The 25,417-nt window shown below is 37.4% G+C and overlaps 3 protein-coding genes and 1 long non-coding RNA gene across 4 annotated transcripts; 3 read left to right on the top strand and 1 right to left on the bottom strand.

Moving 5' to 3' along the window:
• Positions 1 to 357: 357 nt before the first annotated feature.
• Positions 358 to 3,782, top strand: LOC126626777 (uncharacterized). Its single transcript, XM_050296174.1, has 5 exons — positions 358 to 2,393; positions 2,485 to 2,550; positions 2,707 to 2,793; positions 2,883 to 2,988; positions 3,090 to 3,782. The coding sequence occupies exons 1-5, from the start codon at positions 358 to 360 to the stop codon at positions 3,780 to 3,782; spliced, it is 2,988 nt and encodes a 995-aa protein (XP_050152131.1).
• Positions 3,783 to 4,786: 1,004 nt separating this feature from the next.
• Positions 4,787 to 6,100, top strand: LOC126625937 (uncharacterized). The gene is made up of 5 exons (XM_050295064.1): positions 4,787 to 4,933; positions 5,013 to 5,231; positions 5,304 to 5,396; positions 5,495 to 5,596; positions 5,789 to 6,100. The coding sequence occupies exons 1-5, from the start codon at positions 4,832 to 4,834 to the stop codon at positions 5,828 to 5,830; spliced, it is 558 nt and encodes a 185-aa protein (XP_050151021.1). The 5' UTR covers positions 4,787 to 4,831; the 3' UTR covers positions 5,831 to 6,100.
• Positions 6,101 to 8,218: 2,118 nt separating this feature from the next.
• On the top strand, positions 8,219 to 9,311 carry LOC126625938 (uncharacterized). The gene is made up of 2 exons (XR_007624526.1): positions 8,219 to 8,360; positions 8,457 to 9,311. It is a non-coding gene; the product is annotated as an uncharacterized LOC126625938 (long non-coding RNA).
• A 3,998-nt stretch (positions 9,312 to 13,309) lies between these two features.
• On the bottom strand, positions 13,310 to 14,784 carry LOC126625935 (F-box/kelch-repeat protein SKIP25-like). Its single transcript, XM_050295060.1, has one exon. The coding sequence runs from the start codon at positions 14,608 to 14,610 to the stop codon at positions 13,456 to 13,458; it is 1,155 nt and encodes a 384-aa protein (XP_050151017.1). The 5' UTR covers positions 14,611 to 14,784; the 3' UTR covers positions 13,310 to 13,455.
• Between the last annotated feature and the right edge of the window lie 10,633 nt (positions 14,785 to 25,417).

The raw sequence follows: 25,417 nt of genomic DNA, 5'->3' as shown, positions 1-25,417 counted from the left end.
AAATAGAGATTGAAATTTCTAATAGTTATGCCTACATGATAGGGATTGAAAGATTGTAGGCATCTTAGTTTCAACGTAATATTTGCTCTCGTACAGTGGTAAAACATGGAAAAGAATTGGTTGACACTACCGCGAAATTTGGAAGCGTATACAGATGGAATTAATTTATTTTTGGATCAAGCAGTTGCGAATGGTGCTGGCCCCGATAAGTTTAGATGTCCTTGCAAAAGATGTTGTAATCGATATATTTTTGTTAGAAAAACTATTGTCGAACATCTTGTGTTGTATGATATGGATAAAGATTACAAAAATACTTCATGGCGACATCATGGGGAGCCTTTAATTGGAGAGTAAAATATGGAGATTGGAGAAGAAGGTGTTGGGCCATCTACTGAAACAGGAGATCGGTTGACTGGTATGCATGATGTTCTTAATGATGTATTTGTCCAACCATTAACTGAAGAAGGTGTTGGGCCGTCTACTGAACCCCTTTCTGGGGAAGGGCGTCCAGAAGAGGTCGAGACTTTTTTTAAGTTGCTTGAAGAGGCAGATCAAGATTTGTGGCCAGGTTGTAAGGAATTTAAAAAATTAGAGGCAGTTGTAAGATTGTATCAGATCAAGTGTTTAGCAAGAATGTCGGACGGGATCTTTACCACGTTACTTGAGTTAATTAAAAAAATGCTGCCTGATGGAAATTGTTTGCTTGAATCTTGTTATAAGGCAAAAAAACTTATAAATGACTTGGGTCTGACGTATGTAAAGATTGATGCGTGTCCCAATAATTGCATGATCTATTGGAAAGACACTGCAGAGTTGACCGTATGCTCAGTTTGTGGTGAATCAAGATATAAAAATGTCAATGAAGATGATGGCTCTAGAAAAAAAATCGCAGCTAAGGTTATGTGGTATTTTCCTTTAAAACCACGATTGCAGCGGTTGTATATGTCGAAGCATACAGCTGAACATATGAGGTGGCACGCAACTGAATGTCCTAAGGATGGGTTTATGAGACATCCTTCAGATTCTCCAGCATGGAAGCATTTGGATAATTTATATCCGGAGTTTGGATCAGAAATTCGAAATGTCCGATTAGGGTTGGCCAGTGATGGATTTAATCCTTTTGGAAAAATGAGGCAAGACTATAGCACATGGCCTGTGGTGCTTTCAGTTTACAATTTACCGCCCTGGATGTGTATGAAGCAACCGAATTTGTTGTTATCTCTGTTAATACCAGGACCGCGTAGTCCCGGCAAAGAGATTGATGTGTACATGCGTCCATTGATTGATGAGTTGAATGAGTTGTGGGAGGTGGGCACTCCTACTTATGATGCGTATTCCAACCAAACTTTTACGATGAAAGCTGTCGTTTTATGGACTATAAGTGATTTTCCGGCTTATGGAATGTTATCAGGATGGAGTACACATGGATATAAAGCTTGTCCACATTGCATGCATGATAAAGAATCTATTTACTTGCCGGTGAGTCGTAAGATTTCCTATTTGGGGCATCGACGCTTTCTTCCTGTTGATCATAGGTTTCGAAGACAAACCACATCTTTTAATGGTCGGCGAGAGCATCATAGTGCACCAAGGCAGTGGACTGGTTTACAATGTCTTGAAGAACTTTCTACTTTGAGATTTACTTTTGGAAAGCCAAAGAAGGATGCTTCGGTTGGGCAACGCAGAAAACGAACTGAGAGCAGTACAAGTAGTAAGAGTCAGTGGAAGAAGAAATCTATTTTTTATGAACTACCTTATTGGAGGCATCTATTGATTAGACACAATCTTGATGTTATGCATATTGAAAAAAATATATGTGACAATGTAGTTGGAACATTGTTAGATATAGATAAAAAGTCCAAGGATGGATTGGCCGCACGTGCAGATCTTGAAATCTTGAATATAAGACCTAGACAACATCCGCGTAGGAAAGGAAATAGAACATTTCGACCTCCAGCATTGTTCACGTTGAAAAGAGAAGAAAAAACTGCATTTTGTGAAGTGTTGTCTACTATTCGGGTTCCCGATGGATATTCATCAAATTTGTCGCGATGTGTGCATGTGAATGAAAGAAAAATACATGGATTGAAAAGCCACGATTGTCATGTTTTAATGCAGCAGTTACTCCCGCTTGCAGTACGTGCGGTTTTGCCTAAATCCGTTACTATGATATTATTAGAGTTAAGTGCCATTTTCAGACAATTGTGTAGCAAGAAGGAGTCCGAGGAAGGTTTCAAGCAATTGAATTCAAGAATTGCCTTGACATTATGTCAATTGGAGAAGATATTCCCGCCGGCATTTTTTGATGTAATGATGCACCTCCCAATTCACTTGGCAGATGAAGCAGCTATTGCAGGCCCTGTTCCATATAGATGGATGTATCCAATTGAACGGCAATTAACAAATCTTTATAAAATTTGTTAATTTATAATGATAATTTTTATTAGCAATTATAATAATTTGTGTTTTGTATTATAATTATAGGTTTTTACAAACACTGAAGCGATATGTTCGTAATATGGGTCATCCTGAAGGTTCTATTGCTGAAGCGTATTTGGTGGATGAGTGTTTGTCCTTTTGTTCCATGTATCTTAGAGATGTTGAGTCTCGTCGCACTCGTAGAGGTCGAAATGAAGATGGTATTGGACGTGGAGTATCTGGTGGGTTATCAATTTTTGACTCTAAATGATGTTATATGGGTTCAAGAGAAAATGTGGAGCTCAAGTTAAATGTTCTTGATCAGTGCCACAGATACATTCTAAATAATTGTGATGAGGTTAACCCATTTAGAAGGTAAAATCATTTAGTCATACGTCTTAATGTTTTATCAATTTTCTTTACTTTGAAAAAAAAGTTAAGCATATTTGGACCTGATTGGCTAGGCAACATGAGGAATTCTTGAAAAATCAACATCGTCGAGCAAGGCTAACTGTGCGACAAATCAAGGAGCTAAGCAAGAAGGAATTTCCAGAATGGTTCAAGCAACATGTGAGTTAATATAACAGTCACATTAGTATTTTTTTTTTTACATTTTAATTATGACGTGGTTATATTTGTCGTGTCAATTTTTATCATTTTACTTATTACAGATTAATTCAATATGTCATGCTAATGACATCTTGATATCTGAAGACTTGCATTGGCTAGCCAATTATCCTAGTAGGGTTGTGACGAAATATAAAAGTCACATTATTCATGGGTTCAGATTTCGTACAAAATATGTGGACGATAAGCATAAGAATCAAAATTGTGGTGTCTTTGTACCTGCAAATGTCCCTGGTGCAATTGGGCAAGTGAATTGTTATGGTAGAGTCATAGACATGTTTGAGGTTAGATATTGTGGCCCTACTGAAGCAGGAGACAGGGGTCGAGCTGTGATGTTGTTTAAATGCGAATGGGTTAACAGTGAAAGTCCAAGAGGTATGAAGACCGATCAATATGGATTTACTTTAGTAAACTTCAATCAATTGAGATTTAAAGAGGATCCTTTCATATTAGCTTCACAAGCATTACAAGCATTTTATGTGGAGGACACAATTGAAAAAGATTGGCATGTTGTTGTTCGAACGCAGCCAAGAGATTTGTTTGACGTATTAGAGGATAATGATGCTCTTGATGATTATGCCATACCTGATTTGGATGATCGTGTACTTGACAATGAAAATCTGCATACAAGGGTTGGCGTGGAAGAGACTCATTTTCACGAAGTATTACCATTGCCTACCCAGTTTCCTGTTTTTGTTAATGCCGATGATGACCTAACAGAAGATGAAATGGAGTAGTTTTATTATTTACTTTATGTTTTTTAAGTATTAATTAAACTATCTTTCAATTTGTGTGGCCTTTAGTTTGTGTGGTAAAATTTAAAATGTTATAATGGTTAAAAAAATAAAAAAAAACACTTTATTTAATTTTTTTATATTTTGTGTGGTGACTTTTATTTAAAATGTTATAATGGTAAAAAAAAAAAAACACATGGTTTATTTTATATTTTTTTTGGTTGGGTGACTTTTATTTAAAATATTTTATTTTGTGTGGTAAAATTTAAAATGTTATAATGTTAAAAAACAAATCAAAACAAATTTTTTTTTTTTCGTTAACATCCCTGTCGAATATAACCGACACAAACTGACCAAAATTTTGAGCGGGAATTTTCCCGCTCGTTAACTTCGAAAAAAATTAATGAAGCACAAAAATGTAACTGAGGAGAAATTCCTGGCGGTTTTTGGAAATTTTCTGACGGTTTTATATAATTTCTGTCGGATTTTACCAACACTACACTGACACATTTTCAATATTTTAATTTACTGGCGCTTTTATTGGCGGTTTTAATGGAGTTTCTGTCGGTTATAACCGACAATATATATTTCCCTCAACCACCCTATCTACTAACTGACATTAACCTGTCATTATAATACGTTATGACATAATAAATATCTTACTGACCGTTGTTAGTTCCTGACGGTTTTAGATAATATCTGTCGGATTTTACCGACAATACACTGACACATTTTCAATATTTTAATTGACTGGCGGTTTTATTGGAGTTTCTGTCGGTTATAACCGACAATATTTATTTCCCTCAGCTACTTCACCCGTTCCTCTTCTTCACGCATTTTTACTCTTCCTAATCTGACAACCATTTTCACTCTTCCTCTTCTTCACCTTCTCATTTTCACTTTCACTCTTCATTTTTCACCTTCTCATCATGGAGGAACAAAGTGAACGTAGGACACGTGGAACTTGTATTCCGAAGTGGAAAGGGAAGCAAGTTTGTCTATTTGACTCGACAGGGAAATGTGTAAGTGAAAATTCCTCTGATTTTTCGAAAATGGTAGCCTCAGAGGTTAAGGATCCAAGACATATTCCACTGAAGAAGGATTGGCGTGGGGTTCCTGCAAATGCTAAGGAACTTATGTGGGAAAGAATTAAGGTATATATTTTCGTTTTGGGCCTTGTAATTTTCGATGTATATATTCCAAATACTAACATGTATATATATGTGGATATAGGGTAATATCTTGTTTCTTGATGAAGATCAAGATAGAATGCCAATTATTCGCAACATGACTCTCCATGTTGCGGATCATGCATACAAGGAATATCGTAATTGGTTGAAAGCAGAGTATTACACCAAAAGGCAAGAGCATGAGCGCTCAGAACCTCCCCCTGGTGTGGATGGTGGTCAGTGGGCCGAGATGTTAGCGTATTGGGATGATCCTAAAACAAAGGTAAACAATTAATGGTTTGATATTTGGTATTGAAATATGTCCTTATAAGCGTTTTTTTTTTCAAATTTTCAGGAGGTGGCAGAGAAAAACAAGATTAATCGTGTGTCAAAAAAGATGAACCATACTACTGGTTCAAAAACATTTGCTCGGGTTCGTGAGGAGCTTGTAAGTGTTGCTATATTCTTTTATTTGAAGTGTTTTAATTTTTTTTATTTATAATGAGGGGTTAATATGTATTTGTTGTTCTTTTAACATGTTTAAAGAAGAAAAAGCATGGGAAGGAACCAGATCCTATCACCTTTTTTCGAGCTACCCATACCCGGAAAGACAACACTTGGATTGATGAATCGTCACAACAGAGAGGGGTAAATGATTTATAACTTTATTCAGATTATGACTGTTTTCAAGTTTTATTTGTCTTTGGATTGTTGAATCTTTGTTGAATCTGTGTTGTGACAATCTAATTTTGTGAAACTTGATGAAACATTGAATTTCAAGATTCTGTATTTTTTTCTCTTAATAATTTTTATTGTTTTGTTTTTATATTATATTGCAAGATATCTATGGAGAGCCAAGTTCAGTCAATTGTTGAGTCCTGAGAAGAGGACACGTCTGAGATTAGAACACATATTTATGTTGAGCAGATGGGGTCTGAGACTAGAAATAGAGTTCGTGGTTATGGTCATGGGGTGATTCCGGATATGGTGTCATATGCAAGTTCTTCAGATGCTAGAGCTTCTAGGAAATCATCCAAGGGTGCATTGGCCAGGATGGTAGATGAGAACAACGAATTGAGGAGGAGGGAGGAAGAAGCCTCTAAGCTGTTGGCGGCGGTAACGGTTGAGCTTCAGCAATCAAAGGAATCGTAGAACCAGGTGAACCAGCAACAGCAGGCAATGATGCAGCAACAACAATTATTTATGATGCTAATTCCACAACATCTGCAGCGGCCACCACTTAGCCCTCCGGCATCACAGCATTCGGCTCCCAATCAGCCACCTGTGTCTGCCTATCCCATGCAATATATGTCTTTTCAGCCGCAGTATCCAACGCCAGTATATCGACCTCAGATGGCTTTTCCCGGTGATCACTCATATATTTATCCTGGTGTTTTTAATGCCGGATTATCCCCGGGTTTACTTTCTGGAATGATGTCGGGTAGCCTTGATGGCGATTTGCTGAGGTATTTGGGAGCCCATGCAGGATTGGCAGAAGGCACAGGAGCACAGGGAGGGCCGGCCGAAGGCTCGGGTTCAGTTGAATAGCTTGTTGGTATTCAAGACGACTATGTCTGACGTCTTATTTATATTTTTTGTTTAGTTATGTATTATGGCGGATGCAGATGACCGTGTTGTAGGTTAGTTTATATTTAACGTTAACTTTATGTGTTATGATAGATTCATAAGACAGTATTCTAGTAAGTTAATTAATATTTGAATGAATGTTATGTTTGTTATAAGCTTTATTCACTCATTGATTTTTTTTTTTTTATTCATTCTCTAAAGTAAGAAAGTAAAAAAAAAATTCCTATTTTTTTTAATTATTAAATTTTTGTTTTATTCAGTCAGTAAAAGAAAAAAGGAAAAAAATGGTTTTTTAAAATACTAATATTTTCCTGTCGGTTATAACCGACGGAAAATAATTGAATTAATTTTTTAATATTTTTCTGTCGGTTAGGACGGACAGAAATATATTGATATTCGACAGTTTTTTTATATTTTCTGGCGGTCATGATCGACAGAATGTGGATAATATCCGACAGTAATTATCCGACAGAATATCCGTCGGTTTTAGGGCCTAAACCGACAGAAACTTCATTTCCTGACGCCAGCAATGCTGTCGGTTCATATATCCGTCACTGCATAAGATTCCTGTCGGATTTTACTAAATTTCCGACAGAAATATATGTTTTTTGTCGGTTATTATAGCGACACCAATAATCTATTTTGTAGTAGTGACATTCCCTTCCCTTTTCAAGTCTGTTACGAAAACCCACTGGGCTCGAAGGTCACACGAATTCGTAAGGAAGCATTTCCTGCGAGCTTCGATACAGAGCTTCTATGGAAACAAATATTGATCATGTCATTCAATCTCATATTCTCCCAAGAGGAGACTCATCCGCGTGATCATACCAGCCATAGATCATAATCATAGAAGCGTTTTATCTTCTTCTCAAAACCCAGGATATAATTATTGTGAATTATAACATGCATCCCTTTAGTTTCTCGCACCCACATCTTGTTCTTAAAGTATAATCCTCCAATTGGGAATGCTGCATGTGGCAGCAGGTAGAGATCCACTTTGTTAACGAGCTTGTTGTCTAATGCCTAGTTAAAAGCAGGTTGATCATTTGCTTTTTTCTCCCTGGACCATGGTTGATCTTTAAGTTCCTCGATCCACTTCTTAATAACCATCTTTAAGTTCATGCAGGTAACAAATGAATTGTCAGCTTTTGTGTTGTGGAAAACCATGCAAAGAACTTAGGTCTAAACACATCAAATTTAGCTTCTAAAAATCAAATGGGTGTAAAAATAAATCCACATATTGAATTGGGTTTATGAGGATATATTAGGTATTAAATTTGGGTTTAAAGAGATATTAATAGTTTAGTTAAAAATCAAATTGGTTCAAAGAGTAAGTTAAGTGTAGAAATATGTTAGATGGGTTTAAATAAAATTTCTCTTACAAAAATGTGTGTCAAAAATATGTGGGCGCCAAATCCTATATATATCGTTGCTATATAAGAGCAAAGAAAAAACCTAGCAACGGTATTTCCATGCTAAGCCGGATGAATGACATTTATGACGAATAATTTTGTTGAAAAATTATTATTTTTGCTCTAAAAGCAAAGAAAGTTCACTTTGGCTTTACAACTTTGTTTTGGTTTGTTTATGTGAAGGATACATAAAGAAAGAAAGGACTTGTCAAACTCTAACTGACCTTGTTCCTGTTCTGGTTATCGTGTTTGCTGGCGACAGCGGCAGTGAGGACGACAATGGTGGCGCATCTACCAGCGACCAGGTGGGGGTGTCGCGTACGGCGGCGTGCAGCGACGAGTGATTGTCTGTACAACAGCGTGTGGAGACCTGAGATGTTACTACAAGGTCATTCGAATTCCCAAATCATGTGGTATCCTCCATTTTCACTAATTTGAAGTCTTTTCTCACGTGCGACTTAGAAAATCTTAAATTTGCTTGGAAAAGTTACTAAAGGTGTTAATTATAGGTGCAAGCTTGACTAGCGTTGACAAGGGCAAGGCGCCTGTTGTGGAATCACGATCCGAATTTCTATGAATGGATCCGTTGAAATGTTTGATAAAAAAAATTTGATAAACTTACATGCCGTAGATATTATTCTTTTGTGGAGTCACGAGATGCAAGTTGTTAGATGTCATGGAAGCAAAGGTATTTGTCAGAAAAAGGAACAAAATAGAGATCACAATCTACAATAAATTCAAGATAGCCATCTGATATCATTGAAGGACAAGGATTCTCTTTCCCCACTTTTTTCCCTTCCTTTTCATGTCTTCTTGATCAAGATTTCATCTTTGTGGAGAAAGAAAAGGGAAAAAAAGTAGAAGGAGAAAGAAGTAAAACAAATTGTGAGAGGGGAGGGGGGAGGGAAGGGAAAAAAGGAGGGGGAGAACTTATTCCTCATTGAATTAAACTTTGTCCCTCGATTTGATTCGACGGCGACTCCGCCCCTTGTGCCGTCGGAAGTTGGAAGGCTGGGTTGCGAATTTATCATGCTAGGCTGGGAATTATCAAATTATGGATCATTTTTTTTCCGAGCGATCGTGAATTTCGTCTTCTTGGTCTTCTTCGTGGATTTCATCGTCTTCTACAACGTAGTCAGGAATATGAAAAAGATCTGAATCAACGGTCCAGATGGTGATTTTGGAGGCTCCGGTTCAAAAGATCCAAAGAAGATATGAATCCCTTTTATTACCTTCAAAATTTATCTTGTGGCATTCTATTTAGGATTTGACAACTCGTTGGAAATGCTGGCTATAGTTGCATAACTTGCATTGATATCTGAACATCTCCCACGTGACCCTATCAAAATTGGAAGGGCCAAAAATTGTTTCCAGTGTTATGCCAATTTCCAAGCACTAGTTCTTTCAAAAGTAGACAATTCGCGCTTTCAGCGTTTAAGAGCAATTAAAACATCTCTCTCCTTTTCTCCACCAAAAGGATTCGTTGCCTCACAAATGTTAAAAAACAAGGAAATGAATCCTCTCTGGATCCTTTCCTCTTAATCCATCAAATCAGAAAATTCGTATCGTTGAAATTTGATCAAACGGCTGAAGTTATCATATCTTTTATCGTGAGCCCCTGTTTGTAGCCGTTGAATCAAAATTCAACAGTACAGATTCCCTGATTTGGTGGATTAGGAGTAAGGAATCCGGAAAGGATCGATCCCTTTCCAAAAAACAAAACAACAAAATAAAAGGTTAAAAATACATAAATAAATAATCAATTCGCGTTGCTCATTCAAGGCAAGATATGGATCGCTACCGCCTCTAGCCGATATTTTGCCGTCTAAATTGCATAAAAGATTTGGATTCTAGTAGATAGGGTGAAGTACATCCGGTATTTTTTTTTACAGAAAGTTAAATTATCACATAAGTCATCAAATTCACTCTTTTAAATTGGGTCATGAGAGTTCTTAGCTTGAAAACCCAACATAGTATAGATCAATTGCGACTGCTCTTCAGTGCTTGACTTGATCAAAAGAAGATCTACTTTTGTTGTTAATTTGGTTTGTCAGATCATGCATTCTACAGGGAACCTCATTTTCAAGTTGTGAGGAGGTGCGACCGTGAGCGAACGTGTTTTGGACTCATAACGTGCGACCGTAAGCGAACGTGTTTTGGACTCATAACTAATGTCAATCGACAAGTTATGAAACTTGTGCTATTCTGGACTTGATTTCGAAATAAAAAAATCAGTCCATGATGCTATTTATGCATCAAACAATGATATGGGACTTGAATCATTTTAATGATTCATAGCATGTCCCTTCCGGCTTACCAAACGGGCCCCTTCTTGATCAATTGGAGTAGTAAAAGACTTCCATTGTTGCTCCATCTTCAACATAGGCAGAGTATAGATCCCTTGCCAGCTAATTATGTATGTAGCTAATATTAGGGCTTGTTGGAAAAAAAAAAAAACAAAGATTAGGGCTTGCTTGGGATGAATTAAAAAATAGACCATGAGGTTTAAATTTATCATATTACACCCTTACATATTGAAATTATACAAATTTGTTGTGCATTCGATGTGATTGACTATATGATCATTCATTAAAGTGTACCCTTTTGTGTTCTAACGTGCAAGTAATATTTGCACTTTATTGAAGAAAAAAAAATTACTCATCAATTTAATGGAGGATTAGACATTCAAAGAGACAAAAAAAATTTTAATTTATGCAATTTCAAAACCCCAGGTGCAATGTGATAAAATTGGAACTTCATGACTCATTTGAAAACCACCTTAAACGTGGAGATTGTAAAATATTGTTAGCAGTTAAGATTAATTCCCGGAAGATATTCATACCAAGTCATTGTCCAAATCTCGATTTCTATGAAAAATGCTAATTAGGAGAATTTCTCAAAAGTGAAACTCTATGAATTCTCTGTCATCTTACAGTTTAACATCAATTCTCATGTCAACATTATAAAACATTGTACCAAAGACAGGAGGTGGCAAAGAATCCATGAAAATCTCATTTTGAGAGAGTCTCCTTAACGTTCTCCAATTTATATTAAGGATTATATGATTTTATTAGTTTGTTAATAAGTTGACTTTGTACTCCGGTCTAATGATATTCCTATTCACTTGTAAGTGAGACGTCTTAAGTTCGATTCTCGTCAAAGGCGAAGTTGAACCACATTAGCCCTCTCTCACACTCCCTTAGTGTAAATACTATCGTGTTAAATAATAATAATAATAATAATAATAATAATAAAGGTTGACTTTTTCTGATTAATAGGATGACTTTGTTAACCAAATTTCCTATAAATATATTGTTAAGGTTAATATATTTTTATTTTTTTTCAAAAGAAATTTGGGGACTCCTAGAGGTGGATTGGGAGGAGTTGGATTGGATTGTTAAAGGAATGCTGTTTTGTTCTCTTGTATTAATAATTGCTCCATCATGCTCCAGGGAAGAAATTTTTAGTTATGACAGGAACACAAGTGGTACACCATGTGTTTTAATAGGAATGGTAAGAAATTTTATTTTTTAAGTTATTAACCTTTTAGCACACATATCTCACCATTTGTTTAGCGACATGTTGTGTATTATCCCGTGTACCGGTCACACTGAAAAATCTCTCGCTCCAGAGACCAACATGCGACTTTATGTTCTTTCGAGGTGGAAATTAGATAGTCTCATGCTCACAACTCAATGATACAACTAATGGGTTCTAGGTGAACAACCTGATTGAGTCTAAAAGTTTTGGTCTTGTCTACGGGTTTGTCTTCGGTAGTCAAACTTATCAAGTAGTCCGACTTAAAAATAAAATTATTGTACGATCATTTAGAGTCAATCTTTTATCGTTCATTTTTCGAGTTTTGAAGAATATTTTTTTACAAAGGAGTACTCCCCAGTGATGAAACTTACGTTTTTTAAAGGTCCGCACAACCTACTAAATCTTAGGTCGAACACTTAATTTTTCGAGCATGTTCATGTTATGTTATCAAATTGTTTTATGAGTTGGCCAAAGTATAATGTAGTACTAGAATCTAGTCATTATCCAAAGAAAGCAACTTCTAAAAATGATGACACTGTATTGAGAAATTTTTTCATGCACCTGAAACACAAGCCAATGTCCTTTCACTTGTGTTATGACACGTACTGGCCTAAGCTCTGGATATACTAAAAAAATAAACAATACTTGGTTACTTAAGGATGAGTAAAAGCTCATACTTAAAATTCTCTACGTTTCAATCATAGAGTTTTGTGCTTATAATCAAAACCGTTCATATTATGAATTACTCTGTTAATATCATCTTTGCAACAAAAATGAATTAAAACTAAGAAAAACTAATGAAAAATGGCTTAAAAACTTTGAGTTTTAACATTAAGAACAAAATAAAGGGTAAAGTGAATAGTGCCAATTTTGACTTTTTAGTGTAAAAATGTGATTTTTTGTTAAAATGAACAATACCAAGAGCTTTTCGTTAAAGTTTCCTTAAAACTAAGGTTGTTTGGTCCATCTATTGTAGCACAATATTCATAGGACAGTTCGTAATGTTTTTACTAATTTCGTTCATATGTTTTTATATAGTTTCATGACTAAATTACCTTTATTTTAATTAATTTTATGCAGAGCCGATCTTTAAAGAGTTATTTATAATATAACCGATTCTAGCCATAAACACAAAATTCTATGAATCGATGATGAACAATTTTGAATTATTCGATCTTTGAATAGCCAAGTATTATTCTTCAAAACTTTTGCATTACAATCCATTAAATTCGTTACACTTCTCTTTTAAGGATTTGGATCCCATCCGGATCCAAATTGTGGGAATTCTGTAGATCCTTACATCTTAATCATTCATCGTACATCGTGTGGTTATAAATTATTTGATTTTGTTTATTTAAAATTAAACATAAATAATACCTGACGAAAACTGATCGCACGATGTATAATGAACGGTTAGGATGTGAGGATTCCTAGGATTCCCACAAAGAAGATCATCATCCCTCTTTTAATACCATTATTTTGAAAAGCCACCTCACAAGTTGGCTAACATGGACATGGATCCAGATCCATTGGTCCTAATCCACCAAGTTACATCATTTGGACCATTGAAATTTAATCCAACGGTTACAAAAAGGGATCCATTTTAAAAGTTATAATAATTTTAACCGTTAGATTAAATTTCAATGGTTCGGATAATGTGACTCGATGGATTAGAACCAATGGATCCGGAGAGGATCCATGTCCGGCTAACATCTCCCACGTGACATTATCAAAATTGGAAGGGCCAGAAATAATATCGATTCAACGAACTGTATCCAGTTCTATTCCAACCACTAGTTTTCAAAAGTAGACAAATTCTAACTTTCACCTTTTAAAGAACAATAAATTAATTAATTAAATATTCAATTGGAACATATCTCTTCTTTCCTCAACCAAGAAGATTCGTAGCCTCACAAAAGTTACAGAACAGAACAACGAAATAAAAAGTAAAATAAATAAATAAAATAATCAATCCGCGTGGCTCATTCTGGGCAAGATATGGATCGCCACCGCCTCTAGTCCCGGAGGCGTTTCCACAGCCCAAAGCCTCGGCGTCGCCGCCGACACGTCAACCACAAATATCCCACCACCACAAACAACGCAAACTCTTCCGCCTCCGGCAGCGATCTGATCAGCTCCTCTCAGCCTCTCGGACTCGAAAACCTCTTCCCACACATCCTTGTTGGGATCGTATCTTCTCAAGGCACCCTTGGCCTCGTCCACCACGTACATCACGTCCTCATCCATGGCTGCCACCGGTCCTCTCCACCCTGCAATCATCCCTTCCGGCATGTCTTGCCACGTGCCCTTCTCCACATCGTAGACAGCTCCCTCTTTTGCAGTGTCTCCCTTAACATTGACCATGCAGAGCATTCCTCTCCATCCCACTGCGTCGATCGCATCTCTGCTGAATCTCCCATCTCGAAGCCCGCTCACTTTTTCCCAACCATTCGAATTAACTTGATACTTTTTCCATTTGCTTAAGTCCCACTTCTCAACTGAACGCGCAACATCGATCGAGAAATGGGACCCGATCCCACTCGCCACGTAGACAACGCCGCTCAGCGCTCCGACTGCACACCAGCGGCGTGGGGTGGTGAGTGGAGGACCGAAGGCCCAGTCTCTGGCAGCTGGGTCGAAGACCAGAGGGCGAGGGAGAGCGGGGAAAAAGTTGTGGGTAGTGGCGGCGAGGAGGATTAGTTTTCCAGACGCGGAGACGGATTGGATGGGTAGGTTGCGGGAGATGAAAGAGGGGTGGCTTCGGAAGAGGAGGAGAGGCGGGTCGGGAGGGGTTGAGGGGAGGGGATGCCAGTTGGACGAGATCGGGTCAAAGTTGTAGAAATGAATGGAATTAGAGGAAGAGGAGGCGGAGGCGGAGGTGGAGGAGGAGGAGGAGGAGAAGAGGGCGTAGAGAGAGAGAAAAGGAGGGAAGGAGGACGAGTAGATAAGGCGGCGCCATGAGGTGCAAACGGAGAACAAAACGGAAGGGTGGACGAGGGAGAGGCATACTTGAGCTATGTGGTCCGGCAGACCAGGCAGGAGGGGCTGATGTTGGTCGTCTTTTTGGCTCTGTTTTGTGCGCTTTGAGGGAGATCTGGATGTCTCTGCCTCCGCCATTGCCATTTTTGTACCAAGAGGAAAGAAGGTTATCCTTTTTTTGCCTTTTCCAAATTACAACTTCGTTCTAGTTTGTTTGCGTGAAGGATGCAAAAATAAAGAAAAGGCTCGTCAAACTTAACTGACCTAATTGTGGTCGGCAGTCCCACACAAGAGGAAGTGGGGAGTCATAATAGTGTCAGTACCCGATATGATAATAAAAGACAAAAGCGGATGAGAGTATGACAATACGCTACTTTTTGTGTGTGTTTACTTGGTCCACCCAAAAGCCAAAATAGCAAAACCCTAAAACGCCTAATTATTTGGATAATGATCTTTCTAAACTAAGGGGGTGTATTCAATTGGGATTTTAAAGTATTTTAATTCTTTTAATGAATATAGGGGTATTCAATCAGGATTTTAAGTGATTCTCTGAAATTCTAGGTGTATTCAATTAGAATTTTAAAATAGTTTATTAAAATCCTTAGAAATCCAGGTGTATTCAATTAAGATTTTAAAGAAGTTTATAACATTCCAGGTGTATTCAATTAGAAATTGATTTTAAAGAATTTGAGAAAGTTAAGGAATTAGAGGGAATTGGAGAGATTTCGTAGTGTATTTTAAGTATCCACAAATCTCACCTCTTCCCATGAGATTTCGAGGGAATTGAATCAAAATTTTATATGGAATCTCTACAAATCAATTAAACTCCATAAAAATCCATGGATTTATAAATCCATTAAAATCTCTCACATTCTCAATTGAATACACCCCCCTAAATGATGTACCATCTTATATTAATAGGTCTAACAACAACTCCCAATATTTAACAAGACACAATTACACGGATTTGGATCCTCTCCTGAGCTAATGGAGAGGATCCTCCTGACCACTAATCATGGGCCGTTGGATTTTTATCCAACAGCTACAAACGGGGGCTCCCTTTAAAGTTATAATAATTATCTCTTTAAAGTTATAATAATTATAGTCGTTGGATAAAAATTCAACGGTCCATGATTAGTGGTCAGGAGGATCCTCTCCATTAGCTCAGGAGAGGATCCAAGTCCCAATTACACAATACAAAATAACATGAAAAAATTAAGTGTATAATTTGAAACTTAACGAGTGAACCCATTAGTAGTCTATTAATTAACAGGTATGCTCGAATCACCCAACATGTATTTGTTTCAACTCCTTAAGAGTAGGATTAATTTAGCAATTTTATTCGAGAATTCAATCTCATATATTTAGTTACTATTTCATTTCAATTTCATACAACCATTAGAAAATCTGCTAAATCAGTCATTAAGTGGTGACGTGTCAAGCGTGAAACCTACAATTTGCTGATTTAGAGTTCAAATTTGTGCCATGTGGTAAAAAAATTAGAGGAAACTTGATATAACTCCAATTTTTTGAGCCAATAGTAGGAATAGTCCAATTTATTAGAATAGGTCCAATTCTTTAAATTTAATTATTTTATTATCAATAATTATCTCTTAAATGAAAAAATTTATTGTAAAAATCAAATTTCTTCCTAATTATCTCTTTGATTATTTCTTTTTATTTATTTATTTGTTATTTCTTGTTCTTCCTCGTGCTTTAACCCATTTATAAATTTTATTTTAATTCTTATAATCAACCTATATCACAGGTTAATTGTATTTATCTACCTATATAACAAATTCTTTTTCATAGTCAATCTGTCACAAATGAATGTGTCTTACTTGTAGGTATATTATGTTTTTTCTACCTTTTAGTTAGGTTTCATATCTCACTTATAGGTATAATATACATTCATATATTTGCTACTTGAGTTAGGGTATAGTGTTTTGTAGATAGATTTATGTTAGTATATTATTATTTTTTTTGTTATAAGATATTAATTAGATATTTTGGAGTTGAAAAATGCATAATATTAAAAGATTTTAATTGATTTTTAATATTTTTAGAAAATATAAAATGAGTATAAAAGAAATAAAAACATATAATTTATTAACTGGACTCACTCCTAAAAACTCTCTGACACACCCCGATCGAGATCAAGACATGTTGGCCGTCACGTGAGAGTGACGTAGCCATGTGCACAGTGCGGAAGCAATAGAGATAAGAAATATACGAATAATTAAAAACTGAATTACTATAGTACACTACTAAACAGGAAGTGATAGGAGTTAGTTACAAAAGTAAACACTCCTAATCAGAGCATAATAAGTCTAGGTGCAGTCCAGTAGGACAAGTACTAGTTATACAGTACCAGGAATGTCCTACTATTATTTAGATAGGTCAGAACTGCCGACGTCCTCAAGCCACCAATAGCAAGCTTACTTAAAACCTGGAGGGGCGCAAAACAGAAAACTTGAGTGGGCAAAAACAAATGTTTTACAAAATCATTTCATTTATCAACATATCTAACCTCTCGCTGTAAAACATGTATAATTTTTCCCAGAATCAAGATATAAGCATGTACATATATATAGATATGAAATCATATCAATTCAATTCATACTTCACATAATCATTTTCATATGTATGCCATGCCAAGATATAATAGAGTAAACAATTCAGGTAAAATTAATTTCATAGGAATATAACATGTGAGCCGAAACCCCTAAGGTAGTCTGTACGGCTGAATTCATAGCTCAAAGTTACTCTAGCCGGAGTCACTACAATGACCTATACGGCAACATACTGCACAAGAGTCGGAACCAAACAAACAGGTCTATACGACAATAATGGGTGTAATACAATCATGCTCAAATCTACTCTCATATAATAGCTGAGCGATAAATCGCTAGTCACCTACAAGTTGGAACCATAAATAAAGTCTGTACGACAAGACTGTGCACTTAAATTGGATCAAATATGAGCATATGGTGTGGGAGGTGACATAATAAACAAGCATATGCCGTATCTATGGCTAAATCACAATCACCCTAAGTGCAGTTTTATGAGCTGATAGGAGTATATTTATGCGACTGAGTTAGCTTGTTCTCATGCATTTATGTTGTTATTTCTTAGTTAATTATGTATTTTAAGCTATTTTCGTATGTTTGTAGGTCCATAGGCCTTATGAAGCAATAAGATCCATTTTGGTGCATTTTGGAGCAGTTTTGGGCTTGGAATGAATAGCACATGCATGGAGCAAGGTGGATGGACGAAATTGAAGACTAAAGAGGCTAGGAATGTGTTAAAGAGAAAGAAGAATTAATGTAAAAAGGACAAAGAGCTCAGCCACAAAGGGGTGTCACTCCACCATTCACATTTCCATCATTGCCGTGCACCACCATTGCACTCTCTTTGGATTCCTATGCCGTGCTACACCATTCCTTGTTCCCTCCATCATTTCAGATTTCATGCATCATTACATTGAATCATTGCACTCAATTGCTACACTATTCCTTGTTACCATTCCTTATTCCCTCCATCATTTCAGATTCATGCATCATTGCACTTAATTGCTACACCATTCCTTGTTCCCTCCATCATTTCATATTTCATGCATCATTGCTCTCAATTGCCACACCACTCCATGTTTCCCTCCATTGCCATGCACTTCCTCTATAAAAGGAAGTGTGTGTAACATAAATTGAGTTTATACTTGGTTAGATCATTCACTCCCATTTCAACACAACCTTCATCCAAACACATCCATTCATCTTCACATCCATTCCTCCATACAAACAAACCTTCAAACACTCACCAACACCTTGTGCCGTAGCAAAGGAAGGGAATGAAAGTGCTTGGACGTGCTTGCTGTCCAACTTGGATCGTTGGAGCGTTTAGGTGTTTTCTTTCTTTTGTTTCTAATGTTTAAATTCATTTCCTTTCGTTTTGTTGTAAATATGAGTGGCTAAACCCCTATTGGCTAGGGGTGATTTCAAAGCCATGATTATGTGTGCAATATAATTTGATAAATTCCAGTTATGAACTCTTGAATCGTGAATGCAATTGGCTTAACTATTTGATTGATAACTTATTTGTATTTGTTAATTAAGGGTCGACACTTAATTAGCATGCATAAATCTGTTGCTAGAATATAAGGAAGTTTCACATAATCGTTACAAACTTATATTCACATGTAGTGAAGGTCGCTTATAAACGATCGGGTCCTAGCATGAGTGACATGATGTCATAGTTGCAAGTGCTTTGTCAACGTTTATGATTTTCATTAAACGTAATGATCTTTGATTGTATCTCTATTATGATGTCATGTAGGGAACTTTAGAAGAATGTTTTGGGTTGTCGAATGATGTCATCCAATCCAATAAAACAAGGAAAATCTGAAAGTTAACTAGTGATATCACGGCTAATTTGGAGCATTGTCGTTCATAATTCAATGAAGTAGTAACTGGAAATCAAATTATTTGCATACATGTCATGTGTGGAGAAAAAGCCTCTAGCTATCCCATCCATCATCTTATTTCTCAAATTTGTTTTACAATCTGTCTAGTTTTTCATACTTGTTTGTTTGTTTCAACTTCATCCCAATCAAACCCCCCCCTTTTAGTTTCTTGTTTCAAAGTGTTTCAAATCTGTTTTAGTTTGTGTTTTGAAGTGTTTTGATTCAAGTAAAGTCAATTTTCATCCAAAGTCATTCCTAGTGTCAAGTTTAAGTTTATTTGGTTGTTTTAAGCTGTTTTGAGTATTTTAAGTTTGCTTTGAGTCTTGTGAATCTTGTTAAGTGTTTTTAAGTTTAATTTTATGTTTTTGAGTCAGTTTAAAGGTTATTAGCAATCCCTCCTAATCCCCGGTCCAGAACGATCCCTACTTATACTTGTACTACAATTGTCAAAAGAGGGTTAAATTTGTGTGTTAAGATAATTTTCACATCATGAGCTCAACATTATTCAATCACATATCACATCATCGATGATTCACATAACTAAACATAACTTACCTGAGCTTACCTGAGCCTCCACAACACCACATTTATACATATAAAGTATCACACACCAATTCATAAACGAATTATAATATACTAAAAACCAAAAGTCCACTCACTGGCATAATATAATTCACAACACCACATTCATATGCATGGCATTCAAGGCATAATCATTTAAACATATTTTTCTGGGAAAATATCAAGTATATAATATATACTGAAAACCAAAAGCCCACTCACTGGTATGTCGAAGGGTCATAGCCCCCGAGTCGCCCTTGGATACGCTCGTCCTCGGGATAAGTCTCACCTATATGCAAATTAACTATAAAAACGTTATTTTAAAGCACATACACAAAACTAGCTAATAACTTCTCATACAAAGCTCAATTTTCCTATATGAATATGCCACAGTGACCTACACAACCTCAGGATCATCCCCAAATTTTTAGATAAATTTTTGGAAGCCTCACGTGCCCCCACGCGTCAACAATGGCACGGCCAGACGCGCTCCCCACGCGCGGCCATGTGCCAGGCACACTGATGGCGTCAGTTAACGCCATCAGGAATATTCTAGGAATATTCCGTTTAATCCTAACGATAACTATCCAAACTAACTGACAACGTCAGTATATTTCGTCCAAACTGACAGAATATTCTATCTTCGTCTCCGACGAGTCGTCGATTGCCAGAAAACTGGGTAAAACTTTAAAACCTTTGTTCTCACTCGATTCTTCACCAAAACTTATGAAATTTGAACCATTGGAAAGCTAACAACATGTAGAATCACATTATACCATTTTTAAGCCTTGAAATCCACTAGAATTTACCTAAGGAAGCTCGATAATCCGGTCAACTTTGAAAAACTTCGATCTCGGCTCTCCGACGTCCAAACTCTTCCAATGAACCACCCCGAGCTTCCTTAGGACCTCCTAAAGCTCCCTATGAGAGCTTCAAATTCCCTGAAACAAGTAGTTTTACGTCCATGTGAACAATGCATGAAACTTTGTTTCTCGGGTTCTCGAGGTGTCAAAAGTATCCTTACCTGAAATGGATATCAATCAACTCATAGCACCACGAGGAACACAATGGTGCACTCAAAACCTTCAATCTGCGAAGTTTGCGGTGTTCTTGCCCTTGTCCGTACGTATAGCAAGGAGAGAGAGTGAAACCGAGAGAGAGAGTATGGGAGAGAAGAGAGAGAAAGGGTAGGGATGTGTGTATGGTCCCAAAATGCACACCAATCTCAACTAAGGGAACTCTTAGTTCTAATTGGATCCACTAAAAGAGGAATATAACTAATTGGTCCAAAAAGTTTAAACCACAACATCCCATAATAATTCTCAACGTCCAAGGATATTTAGGTAATTTCACACCGTCAATAACATAATTAACGTACATCTCCAGGACAGGCTGTGACACTCTCTATGTTTTTTGACCTGGATCTAAAAGCCCCAAAAAATTAAAAAAAATGTCCCAATTTGCAATTTATGCAAATAGACTGAAGTACAAAAAAAAATCAACTTTTTTGGTGTGAAGGGTTCAATGACGTCGTTTCTATGGGTAGCTCCTCATCTTAGACGCGCATTGATTAGACGCCTCTACAACCCAAACGGCATCCATAGCGCCATAATTTCCGATTAAATAACTTATGCATCTGGAATCAAGGACATTCCGATTGATATTTCCAATTTCAATTTAATGGTCACAATTTTTTGGGCGAAATCACCGATATGGGTGGAAGATATACCTTCATCCCCTATTTATGTCAGACCTAAACATTCTGACCATACATGCGGGTTGCGGCCATCTCAAAGAGAGGGCAGCTCTCGCATCCATTTTCTTTAAACTTATCGTAGGTTTTGACGATCCGGCAATGGAGGCAAGGCCTAACCTCGTGGACAAAACTCATCGAAATCTAGCCAATTCCGACTGTGCGTTTATCATCTTCTTCACTGCACTTTAACACTTGTGATTCTTTATTTTAATTATTGCGTATCACAACGTGGATCCCCGAATCCTAGTCTATATATATACATATATATATATTCATTGCTCTGTATAAACTCAGAAAAAAACTTTATTGGTATTTCCCTGCTACAAACCGGATGTATAGTGTCCAATTACAATACAATATGAGAGTGGAGATACAGCCTCAATATCGTTTTATTAACAAAACATGGAATTAAAAGGGAGAGAGCACCATCCATCCCATTCTTCTCCCAAAATACCCGAATACAAGTGGATTGCCTTTGTGAGTGAAGTACTATCTTCAATTATCAACCAATTGCATTCCGGTTTAAATCAACCGCTTCCTTTAGTGTTGCTTATAATCATAACAAAGCTTTTGTAACGAAAACTGTAGAAACAAAAGTTTAACAAGACGGCCAAGGAATGTGTTTTTGTAGGCTACAGCTTAATACTTGTCTTTATGGTCGTATGGTCGTCTTCCTACTATTATCTCTCTTTGTACATTTGGGTGTATGTGTTATCCATATCTAGAGGCTTATACCGCTAACAAATTGCCATCTCGTTCCAAAGAATGTGTTTTTGTAGGCTACAGCTTGCAGTACGAAGGCTACGATCCTCATACTATTCGTGGATACATCTCTTGTCATGTGGTATTTGACGAAAGAACTTTTTCCTATGCTCGGCCTCCTCCGTCTGGCACTGTTCCAGCCACAATTCCTGTGGAAATTCAGACCCCAAACCATGCCTTGGAATCTGCACCAGCCACCAGTGCATAGCGCACCATCCTTAGCTCCTGGACCCTTGCTATTGGCCAATCTTCCAGATTACCAGACTCTGGGCCCGTGCATCCTATTCTACCTGCGCCGGGGCCCACGCCTCCCACTCTGTCTGTATCTGGACCCAAAGGTAGTGGGCCTTCTTCCACGCCTGATCCATCAGGCCTCGGCCCCACGGTCTCCTCTTCTGCTCAACCCTCTGAGCCCATTTTTGCAGCAACAACATTGGAGCATGTTGTTGCTGCTCCTCCCGTCTCCAGCCACACCATGGTGACCAGATCACAAACTGGGCACTCTCGGCCCAAAATTCGAACCAATAGAACAGTACGCTACCCTTTACCTCATGCTCTTACTGTTGCTCTCATTGCTCCTATGAAGCCTACTTGTCATGTGCTGGCAGTTCGTATTCCTGAGTGGCGTGTTGCTATGATGGAGGAATTCAATACCTTACTTAAAAATCAGACTTGGACACTTGTGTCACCTTCTCCTCATCACAATGTTGTTGGTTGTAAATGGGTCTTCAAGATCAAACGACTTGCCGATGATTCCATTGAAGGGTACAAAGTCCATCTAGTGGTCAAGGGATTTCATCAGCAGCAGTGGGTTCAATTATGATGAGACCTTTAGAAACCTGCTACAATCCATATAGTTCTAGCCTAGCTGTCACTCATGGTTGGTCCCTTCGTCAGCTGGATATCAAAAATACCTTTCTGCAAGGCTTTCTGCTTGAGGATGTCTATATGGTGCAGCCACCCGGTTTTGTTAATCCAAAAAGGCCACACCATGTCTGCAAACTTCACAAAGCTATTTATGGTCTCATGCAGGTGTCTGGTTTCAACAATTCAATTCCTTTGTTATTCGTCAAGGGTTTGTTCAGAGTCCAGTTGATTCTTCCTTGTTCATTTTTCATCGGTGTACTTGTACCTTGGTATTATTGCTTCATGTTGATGATATAGTTTTGACTGGTGATAATAAGGATCCTCTTACTCGGTTCATTGCTCTGTTGGCCAAGGAATTTGATATAAAGGATCTTGGGCCGCTCCACCACTATTTTCTTGGCCTCCTTGAGGTGCTCCCACATGCTCCTTATGGCCTTCATTTATCTAAGACCAAATATGTCGTGGATATTCTCAAGTGGACTAACATCGTTGATTGCAATCCGTGCTCCACACGCATTGCTAGCTGTGCCCAGCTTTCCAATCAGGGTGACTCCCTGCCCACTGACTCCATAGAGTTTCCTCAATTGGTTGGTTCCCATCATTATCTCACTTTGACACGCCCTGACATTGATTTTGCGGTTAATCATGTTGCTCAGTTCATGGCTAATCCTCGTGCATTACATCTCATTACTGCTAAGCGTATTCATCGTATATTAAGGGCACTCTCGAACTTGGGATTCAGTTTCGGCCTTCCACTGGCCCTCCACTGTTACGAGGGTTCTTTAATGCTGATTGGGGTAGATGTCTTGATACGCGTCATTCTACATCTGGGTACTTAATTTTTCATGGTCCTGATCTTCTAACTTGAAGCTCGTCGAAACAACCGACACTTTCTCGTTCGATTGCGGAATCAGAATACATGGCTCTTGCTCGTGCTTGTGCGGAATCGATTTGGTTGTCTTATGTTCTTCGCGAACTTCATAGTCAGCTCCTGGACCTATTCTTCTCTTTTGTGATAACTTAAGCACTACTTGTATGGCTGCTAATCTGGTTTTTCATAGTCGCACCAAACATATTGAATTAAAATATCATTTTGTTCATGAGCGTGTTCAGTTGGGCTTTCACAAGGTCCAATTTATACCATATGTGGATCAACCCGCTGGTGTCCTTCTCCTTCCCTTTAGGAATTATTTTTTGTTTAAATTTCCTGATTCTGTATTTATAATTCTTGTATCAAAAAGAAATGTTACTTGTACTTCAAGTCAATGACTTGTATATATTTACTCTACCCATATCAATGAAATCATCCAGTGTAAACTTTCTACAAAAATATATTTTTCCATCCCTACGTTAGTTAGAACCGATCGTATCATAATTCTTCATCACTACGTATTACTTCCATCTACATAGTATACTCTCAACAAGGATAAGGTGCTTTTTCCTCTTTAGCCTTTTTAAGGCTCTAGTTTCAGTTTCTTCTTCTTCTTTAACCTCGTCAGGCTGCGCCCGAATCTGCATGCATTGTTGCTTGTTCAAGGATTCTACTTCTGTATTTCTCCGTCTTCACTTTTCGAAATATATTCTCCCACCGCAAAGAAATTAAGTATCTTTTATGCATCAATTCAGGCTGACACCTAGCCCTTGTTTGCATAGCAACAACACAGTTATTGCATAAGATACACTGCACTGAATTGTTCAGCGCTTCATCCCCCCGCGTCCCTTGCTAGATTTTCAAATCAGACATAGATAATGTACAAAATCTGAAATAGCAGCATAGAAATATGAATACATTTCTTTGACAGACAACTACGTCGGGAACAAGCTCCCACCAGAAGCTGAATATTTTTGTTATGTATCTTGAATGGAAGAGTAATGTTAATAAAACTAACCAGTTCCATTGAATTTGGCTTCTGGGCACTTATCATGCTGATTTGTTGAGTAGACAGAGCAGAATGCTGAAATATTCCTCCATGATCTGACGAGAGCTCCTTCCTCAGCTCGTCAAGCTTCAACTCCAAAATAGAGGAAGTTCGACTGTTTTTCACTGATCTTATACCGGCTACATTCCTTCATCCACTAGTCATTTCAAGCTTGGAGTATAATGTTGTGAAATCGACAGTATGCGTGCAATGAAATATAAGGTAAATAAGCCACAATATTTACAAGGTTCGGCAAGTGTGCCTACATCCTCGGGGCAGTAGTTGTTTATCATATTATCTTAATTACAGGAGTACAAAGATAAATCTCACTATTTTTCTCTCTATCTTTCTAGGCTTGACATAGCTTACATGAATTTCTCTATTTTGTGTTGTGTTCTTCAATGATAAAATATACCTCTTTATATAGAGGTTTTCGTTCTTTCTTGGTCATACTTAGTTGCTCGTGCCTTTCAATCCAACAAACTTACAAAGCCACTTTTTTTGAAAATTTTGTAGAAAAATGGTCATTCGTAGTTGGTCACATTTACATGGCATTCACACATTACAACATATAAAACTTTCTTTCCTAAAGGTTACCATGGGTTTTGGTAGTTTTACCGATGAATA

This window comes from Malus sylvestris, chromosome 6, assembly GCF_916048215.2.
Source record: "Malus sylvestris chromosome 6, drMalSylv7.2, whole genome shotgun sequence".
NCBI classification, from domain to species: domain Eukaryota; kingdom Viridiplantae; phylum Streptophyta; class Magnoliopsida; order Rosales; family Rosaceae; genus Malus; species Malus sylvestris.
This window is presented reverse-complemented; position numbering and strand designations above follow the sequence as displayed.

Coding starts and splice junctions, on each gene's coding strand:
- LOC126625937 (XM_050295064.1), top strand. CDS start 4,832: ATGGTAGCCTCAGAGGTTAAGGATCCAAGACATATTCCACTGAAGAAG. Junction 5,232..5,303: donor GGGATGATCCTAAAACAAAG/GTAAACAATTAA, acceptor TCAAATTTTCAG/GAGGTGGCAGAGAAAAACAA. Junction 5,597..5,788: donor AATCGTCACAACAGAGAGGG/GTAAATGATTTA, acceptor TTATATTGCAAG/ATATCTATGGAGAGCCAAGT.
- LOC126626777 (XM_050296174.1), top strand. CDS start 358: ATGGAGATTGGAGAAGAAGGTGTTGGGCCATCTACTGAAACAGGAGAT. Junction 2,394..2,484: donor TGGATGTATCCAATTGAACG/GCAATTAACAAA, acceptor TTATAATTATAG/GTTTTTACAAACACTGAAGC. Junction 2,989..3,089: donor CAGAATGGTTCAAGCAACAT/GTGAGTTAATAT, acceptor TACTTATTACAG/ATTAATTCAATATGTCATGC.
- LOC126625935 (XM_050295060.1), bottom strand. CDS start 14,610: ATGGCAATGGCGGAGGCAGAGACATCCAGATCTCCCTCAAAGCGCACA.